The 22,574-nt window shown below is 45.9% G+C and overlaps 1 protein-coding gene across 4 annotated transcripts in view; it reads left to right on the top strand.

The window, feature by feature from the left end:
* Positions 1-20,192, top strand: part of CERS4 (ceramide synthase 4) — a 46,415-nt gene extending 26,223 nt beyond the window's left edge. For all 4 annotated transcript variants that reach the window (XM_063160769.1, XM_063160772.1, XM_063160773.1 and 1 more), the window contains exons 3-11: positions 2,709-2,826; positions 5,199-5,317; positions 7,563-7,620; positions 10,035-10,085; positions 14,805-14,897; positions 15,517-15,645; positions 15,879-15,985; positions 16,315-16,471; positions 19,074-20,192. In XM_063160769.1, coding sequence (XP_063016839.1) covers positions 2,709-2,826; positions 5,199-5,317; positions 7,563-7,620; positions 10,035-10,085; positions 14,805-14,897; positions 15,517-15,645; positions 15,879-15,985; positions 16,315-16,471; positions 19,074-19,265 — 1,024 coding nt within the window. In that variant the 3' untranslated portion in view covers positions 19,266-20,192. The remainder of the gene's footprint in view (positions 1-2,708; positions 2,827-5,198; positions 5,318-7,562; positions 7,621-10,034; positions 10,086-14,804; positions 14,898-15,516; positions 15,646-15,878; positions 15,986-16,314; positions 16,472-19,073) is intronic.
* Positions 20,193-22,574: the final 2,382 nt, after the last annotated feature.

Below are 22,574 nucleotides of genomic sequence, written 5' to 3'. Positions count from 1 at the left end.
TTCAACTTCAGGAGGTTTTGCACAAGGCAGCTTGTTCTGTGATTACTGAATAAAGTGCCTTGGTGAGACCTCTGCCACGTAAAACACGGAGTGAGATGTACTCACTGATGGAGCAGCAGGCTGGTGATGAGAATCATCTCCCTGGCTGTGTCTGACTCTGCGAGGAGACAGTTTAGTGCTCAGATTTACCCTTTTGTCCTGCAGAGAGCTGATACAGTGCCATGGTGAGGCATCTCTGCCACTGAGATGACATATCTGTGATGGTGAAATCAGTACAGGCATCATCCTTTCAGGGCTGTGCTTGGAACAGGGCTGAAGTGAGAACTGAGTCAGAGCATACAGCCAACACATGCAAATGTCCCTTAGGAAGAATTTCAGGCCTTGTTTTTCCCAATGATGTTCGTAAAAGTAGGATTGGTTCCATAAATCATGGGTAGACTCAAAACCTGAATAACAAAGTAATTGTAACTGGTTACACCCTGACTTCATCCACTGCAAGTGGCTTGTTTCTGTTACAGAGAGATTTTATGCCACAACCTTAAGAAATCATCAGAAAATACAGAGAAGTCAGGGATTAAACAAAATTAAGAAAATTGCAGGATACTTTTCAGTAAAATAAATTTGTTGGCAAGCTGCATTGACACCTGACATTCTCTTTGTTTAATGTATCTGGAAACTGTCATACATTGCAGTTCCCAATATGGCCTGAGAAGAAGTGGCAATAAGGCAGTTTTCAACAATATAATTTATTACATCTTCCTCTTCAGAGGTGCTTATATTGATGCCTGTTCTTTGAAATAGAAAGATCAGGCCCATAATTAATGTAAGAACCAAGATTTAGTGCAGAGCTTAAGGTGGATGTTTTCCCAGCTTCAGAGGAGTTATGGATACTGCTGAAATACTGTGTTATTGTTCTTAGCACAGGACCTGTGGTCCAGTGTCACTCTTATTAAACCAATCACTTCATATCCAAAAAAAGTCATTAGATGTACCTAAAACATTTATTGAGAGCAGTCAGAGCCAAACCCCAGAATTCCCAGTGATGGTTATATTCCTTTGCCACCCAGCAGCAGTGCCTGAGTGCTGCTAAATTTCACTGAAACTGGTTAATGCTTCCCCATGTTTTTGTGATCACTCTGTGTCTTGTTGCCAGCAAGCACACTTAGCCCTGGCCCTTCTTTTATGGTAGAAACATGTAATTTCTGTTGGCCTTGGTACATCTTTGAATGTTCCTATAGCCAGTGATGCCAAAGGAATTTCCCAAAGATAATGACAAAGAACAATTGATACACAGGCAGGTGGGTTGGCTGTGCAAAAGAAAAGTGAGAGCTGTTATATGAGTGTGTAAATGTGTACCCATCCTGTGGTTTAACTGAAGTTACAGCATTCCTTAGGTAGGGGGTCTTTTATAAATTTTTTTTAATGTTTGATAATTAAATTCAGAAATGAGTTCTTGAAAAGAAAACTTCTGAAAGACCCATCTGGAGGATTCTAGACCTGAAATGGTCCCTAAAGATATAAGCTCTATTACTAGCAGAAACCACAGGTAACCACACCAGACAATCACAGCCATAAATATATCCCATACTATTTTGAAGTAGAACACCTTTAAGCACCTGAACAGTGAAATAGCTTTTGCAGCTTTTTTAAACCAAAGTGAAAGGAAAAAAAATCTTCTTCTGTGTCCAAATCATTGGGGAGAATGGATCAGAGGGCCTGCCTGGGCATCAGGAGTGACCAGGCAGAGCAGGTGTGGGCTCAGCACTCGCTGCCTCTGCTCGGGGCTGTAACAGCTTCAGCCCCAGTTTGCAGTAACACAGAGACCCTTCCCCAGGGGCAGTGTGTAAAAGGCACCAATTAATAAGAACAGCTAATTCTTGAGAAATCAAAGTAAAATTCAGATTATTTGGAAATTAAAAAAAATTGTTTGACAAGTTTCCTCTTTGTGCAGCATTTATGCAGGATCTCAACCTTCAATGAGGATGTTTTCTGCTGCTGGGGTAGAGAAGAGTGTTGGTAGTAGAGGAGTTGAGTTGTTGAGCACAGGAATTCTCTGAACAGCTTTCCTTGGATAACTTTTTTCTATTTATGTAGGGTTTTGTTTGTTTTGTTGTTTGTGTTTTTTTGTTGTTGTTTTTTTTCTTTGTTTCTTCACTGTGAAAGACTGAAGATGCACAGCTGGTAACTGTGTTTGATTTATATTAGGAAACATGGGGGTAAGTTACTCCAGGAAAGACCAAATGGCTTTCTGTTTCAGCAGGACATTTCTTCTGCATTAAAAATTCACCTCTGTCAGAGCCTCCCTCCTGGTCCTGAGCCTAGGCCTTGGTTCAGGTGAATGCCATGTATGCTCTGTGCTCTAGATCAAGCAGGGAGCAACATTTAGGCCTTATCACCAGTGTGGTACTCCCCATCAGCTGCAAGGGTGCCAGAGGCCCGTGACTGGTGATTCAGAAGCTGACAAAGCAGGATATTGCATTTGCCAACCTCATATAATTTTGAATATCACAGCACAGAGCTCAGAGCAGTAGGGTGCAAGTCCAACAGTTTCTACTGTAAGTTTGTGATTTTACCTGCTCAACATAATACTCATATTTAGATTCACATGTGGGAAGCAGCTGTTATTTACTGCACCGTGTTTTAACAGTGCTGCAAAATCAGAAATCACTGTACTACTTTTGGCTGACCCTCTATGTTTTCTTTTGCAGAGCCATAGCCCTGCCCCTCAGTGCCAAATTGGGTGTGAGAGACAAGCAGAGACCAAAAGCTCAGCCCAACCCTGTGCTGGAAACATTCTATAGCACACGCTGCAAGAACCCTAAAGAGGTGAGTCCCTTCTTCCTTTGCTTTCCTGTAGATTTAGTGTCTTTAGCCAAAGAAAATCCCATTTGGAATCCTGAGGTTTAGCAATGCCATTCCTGTCTGGAAGCTCGAGAAAGGGAACACTGTGGCCCTGGTTAGCTCCAGGAGGGTCCTGCTGCCATTGATGCCATCAGCCCTGAGCAGTGGCAGCTCCTGTCCCTGCTCACCCACACACAGCACAGGCTGCAGCACTGGGGGCTCTGCCTGAGCATCAGGGACACCTTCTCAGGGTGCCCAGGGGGCTGGGGAATTTATATCCTTGGGAAAACTCAAAGCTCTCCAGACATGGTCCTTGACGCCTGGCTGCAGGCAGCTCCATTTGAGCAGGGCCCATTGGATGAGATGATTTCCATGGTCCCTTCCTGCCCCAGCCGTTCTGTGATGGCCTCTTTTCATACACTGGCAAATCCTGAAAACAATCAGCTCCCTTGAGCTCCCACATTGCCAATCCCTGCAGCTCAGCCCCTGTGTCTTGCTTGATCTCCCAGTCCTAGACTGGGTCTGGGTTCTGTTGCCATGCAATCCCTGAGATTGAGATTGGCCTTGCAAGAAGCCAAAGTCTTGGCCATCATCACAGAGATTGGGAGGGGCTTCAGAAACCTGCTGACACAACTGGTGGGTAGTTTTCCCCCGAGGGGTAAGAAAAGTGTTTTTCAAGAAATTGGCAAGATGAGTTATAATGGCTGCTGCTGATGGAAAAAACCACTAGCAGGATTATGAATTGTCAGGCAATATTAGAATTCAGCCTGGTCAGGGAAGTCCCTGAGTGTGAACTCTGTCGTAGGGAAAGCAATCTGATTTTATTTCAGCTTGTTTTTATAGACTTTCTCTTGGCCTCAAAGCAACAGCTGTGAACTCTTACAGAGGATGGGTGAGTAGGGTGCTCACCATGGGTTCCATTCCCAAGGAACAATCCTGCTCCAAACACATTGCTTCACCAAGGCTATTGCAGCATGGTTTTGCTGCAGTGGGGCATGAGGAGCCCCAGGATATGCAGTACCAAGTTAGAAATAAAGGAGAAGAGGCTAAAATTAAAATGCAGGCATTGATGTGGGTAGTGCAGCCAGCCCATCTCTGCAGCAGTGAGAAGGAGTGTTCTGAGGGACACTTGTCAGTGGTTGACCTTCCTCTTGCCTTTCTGTCCCCAAAATCCAGACATTTCTCAGTGTAACTGCTGCTGTGTCAGAGATGTAACTCAAGGCCTGGCTTTGCCAGCAGGTTTTTCCTGTGGCTCTTCCTGCACCCCTGTTGCACTCAGTGGTGCTTTTCCCCAGCAGATCTGGGGCACTGGGACAGACCCTCACCATGGGACAGCAGTGTGGGGTGAAGCAGGAGCTGCTGCTCGGCTCTCTCCCCTCGCTGGGTGCACCTCAGCCAGTCTGCTGCTCCCTTCCCCTCCCATGAGGAGCTCTCACATCACTGCTCAGAGGCAGCTTTTACTTGTCCAGTACAATGTGAGATTTTGCAGTTCTTGGCAGCCATTTCTCGGGAGAATTCCACATGATGGAGCAGTTAGAGAATGTAAATTAGCATCTCCATTTGTCTCCACCCCCAGAAAAGGGCTCATAAAACAGCACATTTGAAAGCAGCATATCTGAAAATTGGTAATCAACTTATTTTTGTACAGCATGCTTAAAGTATGTAGGCCAGTCTCACATGATACTAATTCAGGTAAATGCATTCCATGAAAAACTATTGCTTTACTTAAAAAATAAGGTTATCCATGATGACACCTCCTAGTAGGAATATAAAACATGACAAACTCTTAACAGCCTAAGGACAAGAAGGAAGGTAATTGCAGGATTTCTGTGAGTTATATATTGAAGAATTGCCCCTAACAGGTTTACTGCAAGAGGAGAATATCCAGTAGGAAAATGATGTTGCCTCTGCTTATGACATCCACCGTGATACTGTGTCAGAATTGCTGAGAGGCGTGACAAGGTTCAGTGCAGAACCATAAAATAGGATTTAAGCTGCAGTGATCTTTATTGAGTGACCGATTTTAAGGATTTGATCCCTGAAGACAGGGTGAGGAAGTGATTAGGCTACAAAATCATGTGAGGGGACAAGACCAGTTTAAAAATGGGGAAGTTAACATAAAAATGAAAACTTTCAACATTAGTATTTATAACCAATTGATTAGAGGAGAATGGAAAGATTTTCTGCTAACCAAGATCTTTACACTGGGAGTGGACAGCTTTCAGAAAGATGCCTTGGCTTGAACAGACTTAGGCTGGCCAGGGGCCCCAGCTGGGCTCTGTGGTGGGTCAGATGAGATAATGCCCTGCCTGACCTTTGAATCTGGGTCTGAGCCTGATGCCTCACCTCTTTTCCAGGGTGAGCTGCTCAGTTTAGCCAAGCAATGTGACCTGCCAGTGAGGAAGGTGGAGAAGTGGTTCCGGCACCGGAGGAACATGGACCGGCCCAGCCTGTCCAAGAAGTTCAGCGAGGCCTGGTGAGCAGGAGCACAAGCCATGAACCCAGGTTTTCATGGGAGCTGAGCTCCACAAGCAGCTCACTGCCTCCCGCTGCCCTCCATCCCTGTGCAGAGATCCCAGCTCCCTGTGTGCCCTCCATCCCTACACACACAGATCCCAGCTCCCTGTGTGCCCTCCATCCCTGTGCAGAGATCCCAGCTCCCTGTGTGCCCTCCATCCCTACACACACAGATCCCAGCTCCCTGTGTGCCCTCCATCCCTGTGCAGAGATCCCAGCTCCCTGTGTGCCCTCCATCCCTACACACACAGATCCCAGCTCCCTGTGTGCCTTCCATCCCTACACACACAGATCCCAGCTCCCTGTGTGCCCTCCATCCCTGTGCAGAGAGATCCCAGCTCCCTCCACAGAAAGCATCTTGGGTCTCCCTGACCCACCTGGCTCTGCTATTACTCTCTGCTGCTTCTCTGTTACAGAAACATTTCTTGCTTTTTCCCCTTATTTGCGATCCCAAATCTCCTTTTGCTGTTGTTCCTTTATTCCTTATCAGGCCCTTGTTTCTGACCTTTCCTGACTTTGTCACACTGGCATCCTGCTTTGACACGCATTTGAACCTGAAAAACTCTCTGCTGTTTACATCTTAGTGCTTTGCTGTTGCTTCAGTTCCCATTATAAAGGCATCCTTTCTGTTGCCTTCCCCATAGTTTCCCTTTCTGCATAGATTCCTTCTGCTGCACCTTTTCTGCAACTATTTTGCACACTGTTGCTTTCAAAAGCTACAGGCAGCAGGCTGCATTGGATTCTGCTGTCGTTTTTCTTCAGCATCCTGGAAGTCACAAACCAGCATCCTTCCACTGGGGTGCACGTTTGTGAGCAAAGAGCAAAAACTCCCTTGGAAACAGCTGTGTGGAAATCCTCCTTGTTATGTGGAGGCACAAAATAAATTTCAGGACAGACAGATTTGCATGCCAGTCCTGGCTCAGCTTTCCACAGAAAAGGAGGGTTCTCCACAGGTTGGTTGGAATGCCTCATTTACAAGGGGCTGCTCTGCTATTTGTGTAAGGAATTGGGCTCCCCCAGGAAAGCCACATAAGCAAAAGAAATCATTAAATACCTGGAGTACTATCTATCTAAATAGTACTACACCTGGAGTTCATCTGTCTAAAAGTGTGTATCTGTATCCTTTGGGTAGGCATCAACTTTGGGCTCATCAGCATGTGCTCCATTTAACACTTCACCTGTAATTTGAAACCCCTGCATAAAAACCCTAATTCAAAAAGAAAAGGATGTGTATTATTTATTTCTAATGTTCCATATAGTTACAAATATTTACGGAAACAGGGAATAAGGAGTTGTTTATTTATAAACAATGTTTATTCTCCCTCCATCTGGATGAAATATCAGCTCTCCCTGCGCTTGTAGTAAATAGTAACAGTAAGTAGGAAACAGTAAATCCTTTTCTGCCTCAGCCCTCTGAGGACAGAGTCCTTCCCCTGGCCCTCTGTTGCCATGTGCAGTCTGTAGACAGAATGTCTCTCTGATGTGACACAGCAGCTTTACAGTTTATTTTTGTCTTGGAATTCCTGGGGCTTTCATTGATAGGTGGAGTCTCTCAAAATGCAGTTATGTCTGAATTGTTATGGAGATTTTTGGAAATTAAAGGACTAGTTTAGACAGTTTTACTCCTTTTCATATTTCCTTTGGTTCATTTATTAATAACTTGTTTATTCAGTTGGGCTGAAATTCCTCCATTCCTTACTATGTGTGTGAATATTCGGGTGACCTGCCTCTGTCCACTGAACTGGGCAAACAGTTTGTTGTATTTCTGTGTGGGTTTAATGTTGGAAAGTCATTTCTGGCTCCTCACTGGGCCAAACATGACAGTAATTAGTTACTGTACATGATAACAAATTTAGCAGTCTGGATCTCCAAAGGCCTAGGAGAGAGATTGGCATTGTTTCACTTTTGGAAATGCATCTGCTACTGCTGGGAAGCTTTGGGATTATTCTCCTCAGAATTTTAGTTAGCAAGATTCTTGTGTCCTCTGCCATCTCTACAGCAAAGGAATTGCTCTTTGTGAAGTCTGTGAAATGTGCTGGTAAGATGCAAAGAGCTGGTCCTGTTTTGGTCTAACCTTGAACGTACTAACATGTCTTTGCTTTATTAGTGTTTATAATTCTTTTAATTAGTGTGAGGATACACAGACTTGCAGCTCAGGGGTTAATGAATGGGATTCTAACGCCCTTTTTTTTGTTTGTTTGTAGCTGGAGATTTACATTTTACATCATTTCTTTCTTCACTGGACTCACTGTGCTGTATGATGTGAGTACACACACAGTCACCTGCTGTTCTCCCCAGCCAATGCCTGCAGGAATGGCAGAGTTTGTTGTCAAACATGCCTTTTCAGATCTTCTTCTAGAGGTTTTCCATACAGGTTGGTGTGTATCCCCTGCATAGCACACTTAGGAGGCTGCAGACATACTGGGCCATGCCTATTTTAAGGACTCCAGAACCAAGATGTTTCCTCTTCTTCTGGCAAAGCAGAAAGCAGTTGAGATTGCATAAAAGTAAATTTCTGCAGGGTAGGAGATAGAAGACTTAGCTAAGCTGGAAGCTGCAGGGCCTGTTTGTGTGTTGTCCCTAATACCTCTTTAAGGCAAATAAATTTGGCTTCCTTTGGAGCATGGACTGCAATTTAATAATTGTATCTGCTAATTTTGTTTTCCTTAGCCAGCATGTGATTGGTTGTGAGTTCTCTTCATACAATTTGCACTGCCTCATCAGGCAGAAGTGGTGACAGGAGCCGTGGGTGTGCTCTTGTCCCTGAGCTGTGGTCACTGAGCTGGGACTGGGGCACTGGCCATCTGCTGCCTCTGTTTTCAAGGCTCCCTTGACTCTTTTGCTGTGCCTGGTTCCCTGGGTGAGATTTGCAAAAGTGTTCTGGTACAGTTTGATGAGTTAAGCGATGTAAAATGTGCACATCCCAAGGCAACAGGCACAAACTCTCCTTATAACCTCTCATTGTAACACCTGAAGGACTTTTAAGTTACACAGACTTTTAAGTCAGATTTTAAGGTACTCAAAAGTATGAGGAGTAGAGGATGAGCTAGGTGAGGAGTGAAGGTATCTGAACCCAGCTGCAGTGTTCTGTGGATCTGTACATCAAAGCAGAAGACTGTTCCTTGAGACCAGCTACTGAAATTTGGTCTGCATGATCTACTTAGCATTGTACAAGAGCCCTATGGCAAGAAGGGACAAAATCATATTCTTCAGCATGTTGTCTGTCCATTATATGGATGAAATACCATTTTCACTTTTTGTGACCCATGTCTTTATTCAACACACATCTTACAATTTTCACAAAAAAGGGAGACATCCATCCTACAGACAGCACCTCTAGATCCTGTAGCAAATATATTATTCTGTTACCTAAATTGTACTAAAATGACTACTTTAAAAAGAAGGACAAAGAATTAACATGACAAGTTATATATATACCTGTGAAATATATATATATATATATATAATATACTTGTGAAATTTTCTGACTTTCACAGGTTTATTTTGTAACCTGGGTAGCTTTTAAATGTGTGTTTGTTTTTGTGAAACTCGCTTCTTTCTTTAGGAAAAAAACAAATGTTTAAATTCTGCATTAGTAGTTTTAGACTGGCAGCAAAAACCTCTGCATGTAAGTCAGTGAAACAGCCTGTAACAAAGGAAAGTTATCTTCCAGCAGGCCACTAGAAATCAGCTATATTTGCTGAGAATAGAGGAATTATGAAATTCGGGGATCTGGAGTTCCTTTCTAGCTTAGGTAAACAGTATGCCATAGTTGTTTGGTAGTTTTTGCTTTGTGCTTTCTGGTTCTATATCACACATCTCTCCTGGTTCTGCACAAGTATTTGCTGTAAATTCTATTCCCAACCTCACTCCCAGTCAGCAGGAACCGTGTCTGTTCCTGCACCTAAAACCACTGCCTCCTGCTTTGCCTCTGTATCGCCCACACACCAGCAGTGCTCAGTGGGAGGAAGCAATGCTGCCTTCTTGCCTGAGCTCTGATACCTGGAACCCTGTAGAACTTAAAGAAAGTTACCCCCACAGGTGTGAGGCATTGCTGTGTTCTGTGAGCTCTGACCCAGCCTGGACACAGCTCCATGCAGGGAGGACTCTTGGGCACTGCAGTTGCCATGTTTCTATAAAGGTTTCAAAGCTGCCAAGTTCCAAACTACCAATTTTATATTGAACAGAGCAGGATCTTTTCAGAGGTTCATTACTTAACAAACTGCAGCATAACCTTCACTGTTAAAGGAAAAAAGCACATACCTGACACACCAGTTTTCAACCTTCTATCCACATTTAAGTGTTATTGTCTAAATCACAGGTATTCCTAATGAAATACTTGTAAGATTATTTTTAAATGCTCAGAACATCACCACCACCATTGCTTGTAGAAGATGGTAAAAAGTTGGGAGAAGTCTCCTCTGAGCTATTTTATTTGGAACAGTTAAATAGTGTGTGAGATTTCAGGCAAATAGCCACAATTTGGAAATGTCACAAGCAGATGCCAGTCCTTGTAGTAGAAATCTCTTGGCAATTGGATTCCAGACAGTGAGACCAGCTCTGCCTGTAATAAAAGACAACAAAGTCTATAGTAGTAACAAACTATAGGAATTAGACAGCTGATAAGTAAGGAACTCCTCTGATATTCTCACATACGTGTTGCATTTTTATTGCAGAAGCCTTGGCTTTGGGACCATAGAGAGTGCTGGACAGGATATCCACAACAGGTGAGTCACACAAGAAGGAGAATTGCTGTTATCAGTCTTGTATTGTGTCTCTGTATTTTTTGAAAATCAAATTATAATAGTGACAAAAAGAGGACACTGAATTAAATTCAGACACAGAAGACCTAAGAATTCAAAGTCAGACCCTCATCTGGAGAGAACATCTTTGTACCTGGTCTCATCTAATGCAAGAGAAGATGAATTGGCAGAGCACTTTGTCACTACCAAGAGAAAATGAAGACTTTTGTTCCAGGGGTTTTGTCTGACAGTCAAGCTAGAGCAAGACCCCTTGACTGTATATGGAGGTTGCAAACCCATAAAGAGAAAAGTAATACCCAATTCTAACAGCATGAGGCACAGGAAATGTAATGGGACCAATGACTGAAGAGTGAGGCAGTGCCTTGGAGGATGAGTCTCTGAACAACCCAGTATTGCTTGAACACAAAAATTTTAGAGGCAAGTCTGTAGTTCTGTGTAAAAATTAAACCATACAAACAAGTGGGGCTTGAATAGGAATGTAAGACTGCAAGGATCACTTGGCTCCCTCTGTCTCCTGCTCTGTACACTTGTGATCCATGTCTTGTCAAAACAATGGGAGCCTCCATAAGGGCACACTGTGATGCACTGACCCTGGCTGGCCACAGTGTGCCCACCAAGCCCATTTTTCTCTCCCCTCCTCAAATGGAAAGGGGAGAGAAAATATAGAAAAGGCTCATGGGTTGAGATAAGGGCAGGGAGAGAGCATACCCAGTTGCCATCAAAGGTAAAACAGGCTTGACTTGGGGAAAAATTATTTTAATTTACTGTTAGTGAAATAAGAGTAGTTTAATAAGAAATAAACCCAAATCTTAAAAGCACCTTCCTGCACCCTTCCCTTCTTCCTGGGCTTAACTTCACCCCCACATTCTCCACCTCCGCCCCTGCAGTGGTGCAGTGAGATGTGGAATGGGGGTTGTGGCCAGTCCATCACACCTTGTCTCTGCTGCTCCTTCCTCCTGTTCTGGAGCGGGGTTCTCCAGTGGGAGACAGCTCTCCATGAACCTCTCCACTGTGGGTCCTTCCCACAGGATGCACTCCACTAGGAATGGACTGCTCCATCCTGGCTCCAGCACAGGCCCACAGGTGCTGCCAGGGGCCTGTCCCAGCACAGGCTCTGCACAGGCTCAGAGCTTCCTTGGGCCACGTCCCCCTGCTCTAGTCAGGGCTCCTCCAGGGACTGCAGGTGGATTTCTGCTCCCTCCATGGGCTGCAGGGCACAGCCTGCATCACCACGGCCTGCTGGGGAGTCTCTGCTGCAGCACCAGGACCTCCTCCTCCTCCTCCTCCTGCACTGACCCGAGGGTCTACAGAGCTGTATCTCATATTCTCACTCCTCTCTCCACACCACTCTTGCCCAGCAGTTTTTTCCATTCTTAAATGCATCGTCCTTGAGCTGCTGGCACTATCATTCGTGGAGCCAGTGGCAGATCCATCTTGGAGGTGTCTGGAGCTGGCTCTGTTGGACAGGGGGCAGCTTCTGACTTGTCACAGAAGCCACTCCTGCCCCCACCCCTCTAGCAAAACCTTTCCATGTAAATCCAGTGCACACTCATTTTCCAACATTTGTAACAACCAGAAAAGACCAAAACCAGGGTTGGTCATGTCCCACTGGCAAAAAGCAAGTCAAGGACAAACCTGTGTATTAGCAGGAACAACAAATATATTAATTACAATTTCTACGAAACAGACCATGCCATGTGCTACAGACAATGACAAAAGAAACACCAGTTCTCCCCAGTAGTCTGATCTTTGGGGGAAAAAATAGCTTCTGATCCAGAGCTCCTGTTTGGATAACCTGGAGTGTGACCAGCACATACCAGCTCGGGAGATGTTCATATCCTCCCTGGAAGCCCCAGGGCATCCAGCTGTGCTTCCTCTTGTGGCCAGTTGCTGGTGCTGCAAAGGAAAACAAACTGGAATTTATGAAGGCTGTAAATAACCAGTTGGTATTAAGGAGCACGATACTTCATTCTCCTTTGAAAATGGTTGCAAAACCACTTTAGTCATAGTAATTATTAATAAAATAGATTCAGGTTTTAGGAGGTCATATAATGCAACAACAGCAAAAATTGCTTGTTAAGTAACACAATCTTGCTGAGTGGGTCTAAGCTTTCTGTTTCCCAGCTGTAAAAGCCCAGATAATTTACCCAAAAGAATGTGAATTACATTTTCTGCTGGGGTTGGATTTTCCCCTCATTAATTTGATTAAACTGGAAAATTTTTGACAGAGTGCAGGGTATCTGAAGCATCTTCAAGCCTAAAAAGGGAATGGTTTATTCAGCTACTCCTTCTCCACCATAATGAATTGGTTTATGTAGTTTTAAAAACAACTCTGTACTGTCTGCTCAGGAATCTGAATAATGTTGAAGAAATCCTAAAAATATTCACGGTCTTCATGGTGGTTCCCTAAATGTTTGACATGGTGTGGTAAAGTTGAATTTCCCCTGCTGTTTGATTTAATCTTGGCACAGATGACATTTAGTAAGCAAGTGTGTTGTTCAGTTGAGCTAATTCCCCCTGTAGCTGCGTTGTTGATTTGGTTGTAATATTGGGTTTTCGGTGCCTGTTTTTGGTAGCAGGGGGCTACAGAGGTGGCTTTTGTGAGAAGTTGCCAGAATCCTCCTCCATGTCCAGCAGAGCCAATCCCTGGTGGCTCCAAGTTGAACGTGCCACGGGCCAAGGCTGGGCCAATTACAAATAGTGGTAACACCTCTGTGATAACAGATTTAAAAAGAAAAAGTTATTGCACAGTTGTACTTGCAGCCAAAGAAGAGCGGGCTGAGAAATGGGAGAGGAACAGCTCTGCAGACACCAAGGTCAGTGGACAAGGAGGGATAGGAGGTGCTCCAGGCACCAGAGCTGAGGCTCCTCTGCAGGCTGTGCTGAGGACCAGGGTGAAGCAGCTGTGCCCCTGCAGCCCCTGGGGATCCATGGGGGATGCAGAGATCCCCCCACAGCCTGTGGGATCCACGGGGATGCAGAGATCCCGGGGGGACACAGAGAATCCACCCTCAGCCCGTGGGGATCCATGGGGGATGCAGAGATCCCCCACAGCCCCTGGGGATCCATGGGGATGCAGAGATCCACCACAGCCCGTGGGGATCCATGGTGGTGCAGAGATCCCCTACAGCCCGTGGGGATCCATGGGGGATGCAGAGATCCCCCACAGCCCGTGGGGATCCATGGGGGATGCAGAGATCCACCACAGCCTGTGGGGATCCATGGGGATGCAGAGATCCCCCACAGCCCCTGGGGATCCATGGGGGATGCAGAGATCCCGGGGGGACACAGAGAATCCACCCACAGCCCGTGGGGATCCATGGGGATGCAGAGATCCCCCACAGCCCGTGGAAGAGGAGCCCACACCCGAGCAGGGGGATGCATGAGGAGGCTGTGGCCCCGTGGGAGGCCCGTGGGCAGAGGAGCCCTGCTCCTGTGCTGCAGCAGCCTGTCCTTGAGGGACTGCACCCCACAGAAGGGTGACCCACGTCGCAGCAGTTTGGGAAGGACTGTTCTCCGTGGGATGAGCTTATGCTGTGCCAGTTCACAGAGAGCTGCTGCCTGTGGGATGGACTCACACTGGAGAGGTTAACGAAGAATTGTTTCCCATGGGAGGGACCCCACAGTGCAGCAGGGAAAGCATTCCTCTCCCTGAGCAGCAGGAGAAGCCATGGCTGATGAACTGATCATAACCCCCATTCCCATGTCCTTGCATCACTGGGGTTTGAGGTAGAGCTGGGAAGGAGGGAGGGACAGGGGGAAAGGTGTTTCTAAGGGTTTATCTCACTTCTCATGATCATGCTCTGATTTTGTTAGCTATTGGAATACGGCTCCCAATATTACCAGTTGGATTGTGCCTGGGCCAGTCTGACCCTCGCTGCTGGGCCAAAGGCAGCAACTGCGGTGTATCACCCCAGAGATACCTTGGCTTGCTGGAGATTGCAGCTGGGCACTGAACAAATCCAGGCTTGTTAGGAACCCCGTTTACCTCAGGAGGAGAGCTTCAGGTGATGGTGGAGAGAAAAAGGAGATGGATTCTGCTGGAGGGTTTAATGTCCAGAGGTTTATTCCATGGTTACAGAGGTCTGAACGTGAGCAACTGCTCCAACAGAATCCCCCCGCATGGTCTCATTCACCTTTTTAAGCTCCGGGACAGGGGGAGGGGAGGTACAGGTGAGCCACCAACCAGGTGAGAGGGGCAGGGTCTCAGGGGAAGATGACACCCAGACAGGCCAATGACCCCCAGGCCTGAGGGGCATCCTTTGAACTTGACCAACCACACGACGCCTTGCTGGAATGTTCAGCCTGATTGGCAGGACTCACTCAGCATGGGGGCAAGGGGGAAGGGAGAAAGGTATAGGCACACCTGGGGGAATGACCTGGAAGGCCAAAATGGGACATTACAGCACACCACAACAGTTAGCAATTAACTTAATTCATATCTCTAATTAGAGTCTGCTTTGTCCATGACTATATTTGATGAGCAATCTGTCCTGGTCCTTATCTCAACTCATGAACCTTTTGTCATATTTTCTCTCCTCTGTCCAACTGTGCAGGGGAGTGACAGAGTGGCTTTGGTGGCTGCCTGGCATCCAGTCAGCATCAACCCACTGCATTTGCCTTTTGCCTTGGAAGGAGTTTTCACTTGCAGCCCTTGCACTAATGTCTGTCCCTCTCTCCCAGCCTCTCCAGCCCTCCCTGTTCTGGTACTACATGCTGGAGCTCTCCTTCTACTGGTCACTGGTGTTCACCTTGCCCTTTGACGTGAAGAGGAAGGTGAGTGGCAGTCTCAGGGGAGAATCAAGTACAACCAGGACTCAAGCTGAATACTTAGGAGAGTGATCTCAAAGAGTGTGTGTATAGTGACAGTCAAGGTTTCGTGGCAGTCTCTCCTTGCTCATTCACAGGCATTTTCATTACCACTCATTGGAAGTGGAGAGCACTAGCCCTGATATAGAAAGGTGCAAAGTACTGCAGAGTTCTCAATCCAAACTTAAAATCCAAATATAAAAATTACTCTTTTGTAACTCTTCTAGGCTGCACTGATCACAGAGACGGGAAAAGAAGTGGTTCTCTGCCAGTAAAGCTGCTTGTGTTCCTGGTGCCAGTGTCCCAACAGACAGGGTGCAGCATCAGGCCATGGCTGGTGGAGGGAAAGAGTGTTCTTTGTTGTGAGATCCTCAGTTTACACCACAAGCTCTTCAATCCTGGGTCTCTTGGTTGCCTACATTTCTAGAATACATTTGGTAAAATAATTATGTGGGTAAGACTTTGTAGAGGGAGGTTTCCTAGTCACTAGGTAGAGAGGTATCATTGCTACCTGCAGGAACCACGTTTAGACTGGGGCAGGAGGTACATTATGTGTTTTATTCTCTGCTGTTCCCCTTCTCATCAGGATTTCAAGGAGCAGATAGTCCATCATGCTGCAACCATCTTCCTGATCAGTTTTTCATACTGTGCCAACTACATCCGCATTGGGACACTGGTGATGGTGATTCATGATGCTTCTGATTGCTTCTTAGAGGTGAGCCTCATCAGCAATGGTGCTCTTCAGTCACAGAATGCCCTTCTGTCTAACACAGGCCGAGCACTGGGGTGTTCCTCAGATCCTCTGCTGCTCTGCTGACCCAGCCAAGGGTGCCCGGCTGAGAGCTGTGGTTACCTGCATGCAGATTGTGTCACACCTGTCTCATTAACCCCCTGGAGTGTGTGCAGATGCTGTCTTGGCTGCTGTTTAATTGTTCTTTCTCCTTCCAGCCAACTAAGATATTCAATTACATGAAGTGGAAAAGAACTTGTGACAGCCTCTTTATGATCTTCTCAGCTGTCTTCCTGATCAGCCGCCTGGTCATTTACCCCTACACGTGAGTCTGCTCAGTGAGGGGACAGGGAGGAGCTGCCTCCTGAGAGACAGCAGGATTATCTGGGGCTGCAGCCTTTGGTGTTTGTCCTGGAGCATGGGTTTGCCCCTTTGCACCTGCCTTGGGGTAAAAAGGCTGCTCTTTGGGTTCATGGAGCAGTCCTGGAGCCGTGGCTCCATCCCGTGTACCTCAGGTGGGGAACTGAGAGCTGGGATAGGTAAAGATGGAAAGGCTGATCTGAAACTTCCTCTGTGACTACAAATTTCTGGGGCTTAATTGTGGCCCTGTTAACCACATGCTTTCCCTCCACTGCAATCCCCTCTGTTTTGCAGAGTGCTTTATAACACCTACTATTACTCCATGGAGATATTCCAGCCCTTCTTTGGATACTACTTTGTGAATGTTCTCCTGATGATTCTGCAGCTGCTCCATGTCTTCTGGTCCTGCCTAATTATTCACATGGTCTACAAGTTCATCCTCCAGGGCACGGTATGCATCAGCTTGCACTGTCCTTTGCATCACATGGGGAGGGAGGGTCCACCTAGACTGCTTGAGAATACAGGGGTCCATCTGGCGTGGATTCCTTATTGTTCTATTGAAATTCTATATGCATATTTCCAACAGTGAGGTAGAAGGAAACTCAGTTGTATTAGGGGAAGTTGACCAAAAATTTTTTTATGAATCACTACAATATTGGGTCCACTTCTGATGCTTATATTCAACAAAAATATGGATTGGACTCCAGGAGAGATGTCTGTGAACAATGCCAGTGACATCTGGGTAAAAATCCCAACACTTTGTGCAGTGTGATTTGCATTTGTAACGAGACTAAGAAATCAAGGAAGAGGAAATTGTCATGACTGGTGAGGTCAGTGTAAAAGTGTTTCCCTTATTGTACAGGATTTTTGAATGCAATTACACACAGTAGGTATTTCTGTCTAAACTAGCTGCCTGGGCTCTTCTTCCAGCAGTGGAAGGCAACAGGCATGCCCAAATTATGATCCATTCCATACTTCACCTGGCAGTGCTGCTCAACAGGCACAAAGCAACCAGGGATGAGTTTCTGAGCTCCAGCTGTATAAACTGAAATGGAATGCATCCCACATCCCACTCTTTCTGGCCTGTAGTATTTGCTGTGAGACCAAAGTGCTGCTCAGCATGTCCCCAAAATCAAAGCCATGGCTGGCCACGTGCCAAGGATGCAGTCCAAAGGCGAGCAGTCCGTGCCTTGTGGGAAGTGACCTCAGAGCCCAGGATGATTTGTTTTATTAGTATCCAACTGAGGAATTCTCTTACAGGAACTGAGAGCAATCATTAAAGGCTCCTCTTTATCCTGATTGTCCCCAATTTCTTTATCTGCCTTCCCTTAAGGTAGCACAGAGCAAATTACTTGCAGATCAGGAAACAGGGCTGGAAATGAAGATACAACTGCCTTTTATTGTTTTCCTAGTTTTTGTGTGGGCTGAATTACCACTGCCGTTACTGTAGTGTAAAATGATGAGGTAATAAATAGTCTTATTTGAAAGTAAAGAACCATCAGGGAAGAAGATCCTGAAGCATGTCCAGAATTTTTCCTATTTTATCTAAAATGGATATGCCAGTTTTGATATAAAAATATATTTGAAAACTTTCTGTACTGAGCAGTAAAAAGCAAAAAAGAATTGTCCTAAACATATCTGTTTCAATGACAATATTTTGTAGCCCAAAGCAACATCAGCAAGAATACAGGACATTCTCTCTTTGAGAGCTACAAAACTTTTGCTGCAATCAGTTCATGTTCTTCTTGCAGGCCTTTCTGGTCTCCATGGTTTTCCTCTCTGGCTACAGAATAATCTTTACCACCTTCTCACATGATGTTTCCTAATCCCAAGTAATTAGTACTCAGCCTAGATCCTGAAGTACAAGTTTCATTCCCTCTGAGAAGGAGCAGCTTTATAGTTCCTTTGGGAATCTTGCTAGATTTAAGGCCTCAGCCACATTCTCTGGCTATAAATGGGTATATTTAGTAATATTGACTATTACTTGTCCTTATGCTGCAGGTCCAGACTCCTGCATATTTCCTGATCTGTCAGTTCCAGAGTGATCCAAGGTGCAGGTTGTTCACAGCAGATCCTATCTCCCACCCATATTGTCCTTGGAGGTCGAATGAATTCAGTGCAAATTTAGATTTTTACAAATCCTGTCTGCATCTGGTTGTAGTGATCTCTGGAAAGAGCATGAGCTGAAATAGAGTTCTCAGTATGATCTGGGAGATCTCAAGAAGAATGGACAGCCATAAATGGAGACTAAATTTCTGGGCAGCACCTGATTTTCCCCTGAGCAGTTTCTAAAGCTGAGGTCACAGAAGGGGTTTGCAGCTTCCCCTCTGTCCTACAAGGAATGTGACACTGTGAATTCGTCCCCAATATTGGCATCTTATATGGCAGAGTAGAAACAGCCTGAGAAGCCAGGAAGTGCTGAGCTGCTTTTTTCTAAGCTGTCATTTTATCCCATTATTTCTTTTTTGCTTTCCTTTTAAGGCAGATAATTAAATACTTAGGAGTGGATTACAGGTCTCTCAGTCAATGAACAACAAGAGGAAAAACCTGACCATAAACCTGAATGCAGAGTGGAGTGGCTTTGCGTTGAGCCTTTGGGAGGCACGTTTCCAGCCTGTCCCCAGTGTTGTCAGCCTGCAGCCACCCAGGCCATGCAGGCACAAGTTAGCTCCTTGTCCCTTTTGGAAAGTGTGATCGAGCTTGACTCACTGCCTCCCCTTCCTTCTCCCCGCTGCCGGTGACCAGGGCAGCAACCTGGATCTCCTCAGGCTTGCACAGTTGTCCTCAGTGCTGGGCATTTGTGGTTTTGCTCTGCTTTGCAGCCTGTAATTCCCAATTTCAGGAATTATGTGTATCAGGAATGTGTATCAGGGTCACAGATGGGATTCCAGTGAGACTGAAAGCAAAGGGGCAGGGAGAATCTGCTCCCAAGGGTGATGTGAAGGCTGAAGGGAGCTGAGGCAGCAGGGGCATGGTCAGCCTGTGGCTCTGCCATCACTGCTGCTTGTGCAACTGCTCTGTTTATCTGGCTTCTCACTCACCTGCCTTTGTAGATGGACAAGGACATGAGAAGTGACACGGAAGAAAGTGACAAGGATGAAGAAAGAGATAAAATTAGAGAAAAGGAGAAGAATGGGATCACGTGTTTCAGCAACGTCACAAGCAATGGTTACATCCAGAGGAATGGTTCTGAGCCCCTGGACAACAGAGCCCACCGTGCCAATGGCCATGCCAAGGAAAGATAGCTGCTGTCCTGTGATGCTGGCCTGGCCTCCAGCAACCCCAGGCCACCATCTGTAGAAACAGTTTTGCTCACTGTGTAGATAAACTGGAGTGCAATTGCAGTATTGTAGCTGAATTCCTGCTTCCCATAAACCAAGGTGTTTATAGCCAGTGGATATTTGAAGGAAGTTTTTTGTCTTCCTTCAGTAAAAGCTTACTATAGATTGTAGCCTCAAAACAGATAGCAAGGGATCAAAGTGGTTTGACTTGTATTAAGACTGTACCATAATTGTTGTCAAATGTGTTTATCTTGAAAAATACTTTAAAAATAAGAAGGTGGATAAACTCTGGCAGTGTAAAGTTTTACCCACCTAATGTTTGATAGGAATCTGTTTGGCCTGGATCAGCCTCTGGAGGCCCTGACCTATTGCCAGTAATTATTATGGCTGATGGGTGACAAATCTTATCACTGGGATACCTCTTCTGAGAAAACAGGTGCCCTGTATGCACTCACAAAATTAAAACTGAGTACAGTGAAATGAAAGCTTTTGAAAGGCATAAGATAAAACATGCTCTTCTCAAGGGAGGTACTCTTTGTGCCAGTGACCATTTCTGTAATGTGTGGATCTCAGTCCCTACTTACTGCCCCTAAGCTCCAAAGCCCAGGCTGGAGGAGTACCCACACAAATCACATTGGAAGAGCTGGGAAGTCCAGACAGCTGTTTCTCAACACTTAGAATTGGACTCAATGATCCTTGTGGGTCCCTTCCAACACATAAAATTCTGTAATTCTGTGACAGTTGAAAGTTGGAAGCACACGTGGTGTTTGCTGTGATCTGAGCGTATGGTCCCACCTCTCTGCAGGTGCTGTGCTCAGGAGGGATATTGAAATGCTACATCATTTTGTACTACTGAATGTAAATGTTCTTTATAAATTACTTTTAAAGGTTTGATTGTCTGCTCTCTTTTCTACTTCTTTAGCCACCAGGAGCAAACCTGGCTGGCTGCACCTCACAGGTGGATGTGTGATGGGGGAGGCCCACGTGGGTGCCATTGCCAAGGGGAAGGTGCTGCCTGCCCAGGACACACAGCCACACTGAGCCATGCCAGTAAAGACCTGCAGCTGCCACCTTTGTCTCCTGTTAGTAAGACTGTGTTTGGCCCTGTGACAAGGGACAATTTGGAACACCCCTACACTAGACTTAGGGGCAGGCCAGGTTACTTGGTACTGCCAGGACAATGGCAAGTCCAAGATGGCAACACTGGGGAGGTGCTTTGGCCTTGCAAGGGTGGGGGGAGAGAAATTAATATCTATTCTTTTTTTCTGAGGTTTTAGGAGGCTAGGAAAGCTCCCTGTTGTAAAATCACATCACCTCTCCTCCTAGGAGCAGAATGCTTCCCAGAGTCTGCATAATGTCCAGTGGAGCCAGTGTATGTTAATGCCTGCTGGATTTGACCCTCAGGGCTTTGTTGTGTCCCTGAAGATTGAGATAAGCTTGTTAGGAGGCAAATCTGGTTCTTATGAAAGATACATCAAAGATACAGGAGAGCTGTTGGATTTGAGCAAGAATTACTGAGTGCTGCCTTTAGCTGAGCATAACAGTCATGACTCATTGAGGCAGGTCAGCTGGTGAATTTGTTTTCTTGCCATCAACTTGCTAAGGCTTGAAGAAGCATTCAGCTCCCTCCCTGCTTCTCCACCTTCTCTCTTTATGTTTGCTCCAGGGCTGGGAAGCTTCTGACTAGTGTGACAGTGTTTACGACTTTAGTGTATCCATGCCCTTCTCTCTTCACACATGGGGCATCACAGCTCCCCCCACAGAACAGCTGTTGTAGAAAACTTGCAGCTAGCCTGTCGCTTGTCTGCTGAGAAACCCAGCAGAGCATATCATGGAACCACCAAATCCATTAGATTGGGGAAGGCCTCTGAGATCATCAAGTACAGCCTGTGACCAGTCACCACTTGGTCAATCAGAGCAGAGTCCAATCACTTCTTAATTATTTCCAGGGACGGAGACTCCACCACCTCCCTGGGCAACCCATTCCAATGTTTAACAACCCCTTCCATGAAAAAATTCTTCTTGATGTCCAACCCATACCTCTCCTGGCATGGCTTGAGTCCGTTTCCTCTGCTCCTGTCACCCTAACTCCTACCTGGCTGCACCCTCCTGTTAGGGAGCGGTAGAGAGAAGATCACCCTGAGCCTCCTTTTCTCCAGGCTGAGCCCCCCCAGCTCCCTCAGCTTCTCCTCACAGGACTCACTCTCTAAAGGAGAGTTCTGTTTCCAGATGGAGCACTGGGCACCAAGCAGGGCCTGACTCTCTTTTCCCCATTCTTTTATCCCCCATATGCACTGATGAGATGTCACAAAGTGTGTGCCCATGTAATGTTAGTGAGCAGCTGTGGGAGACGAGGCATGCAGCTCCAAGTAAGCCATGAGAAAAACAGCATATATAGATGCTTCCAGGCTGCTGGGAGGTGGGTGAGTCAAGGCTGGCACAGTGTGGCCCCCAGGCTGCCCTAGCCCAAAATTATGGCTGACCTGAATCTGCTGACTCCAGGAATCGTGGACATCTGCTGCCATTTTGGATCTTGTTTTAAGAATAATTTGGCACGCTTGTTTCCTTCTTCCTGCACACAGTAAATTTCAAAGATCTCCATTATCACGTTATTTCACATTATTTCATTCAGAAATGTATGCCCAAGGGAACCTTTTCTTGGATGGCTGCACTTGGAACAGCATTGCTTTTCTCATTCCCAAAGGTACAGCAGACACAGTGCCTGCAAATAAAGACAAGGCCTTGTTCAAAAAGCTGAAGTCATGTCTAAACAAGGGAAGGGACCTATAACTTTGTCAGATGAATATAAGCATGTGATAAAGCAGGCCAAGAAATATCCTGAGAAACAACTTGAAAGGCAGTATGAAACATTGGCAAGATGGCTGGATTCAGAAATGATGGTGGCAGCAACACAGGGATAGGTCAGGCTAGAGCCAAGAAATGCAGTGAGCTGCCCTGTGTGGCTCCCCAGCTGAGAGAGAGGGCTCAATATCTGACATCTCACTGAGAACATACTGCAAGAGGATCCACTTCAAGCCAACAGGGGAGAAAATGTCACCTAGCACAAAGATTACCTGAGTAACAGCAAACCTTCAAACCCACTGGCAGGAGGAAAATTTGTTCTTAGAGGGAGTTCAACTACCAACTGTGGAATGCTGTTCTTTGTTTCAAATCATCTTGTTATCAGAAAAATTTAAGAGGGTTCCAGTGGGAATGTAAGAAACTTCAGCCTTCTGTAGTCTGACATTAAGACTGGTCAGAGCAGGAGAAAGT

This window comes from Melospiza melodia, chromosome 7 (assembly GCF_035770615.1).
Source record: "Melospiza melodia melodia isolate bMelMel2 chromosome 7, bMelMel2.pri, whole genome shotgun sequence".
Taxonomy (NCBI): Eukaryota; Metazoa; Chordata; class Aves; order Passeriformes; family Passerellidae; genus Melospiza; species Melospiza melodia.
The sequence above is the reverse complement of the archived record's forward strand: the minus strand, read 5'-3'. Positions and strand labels throughout refer to the sequence as shown.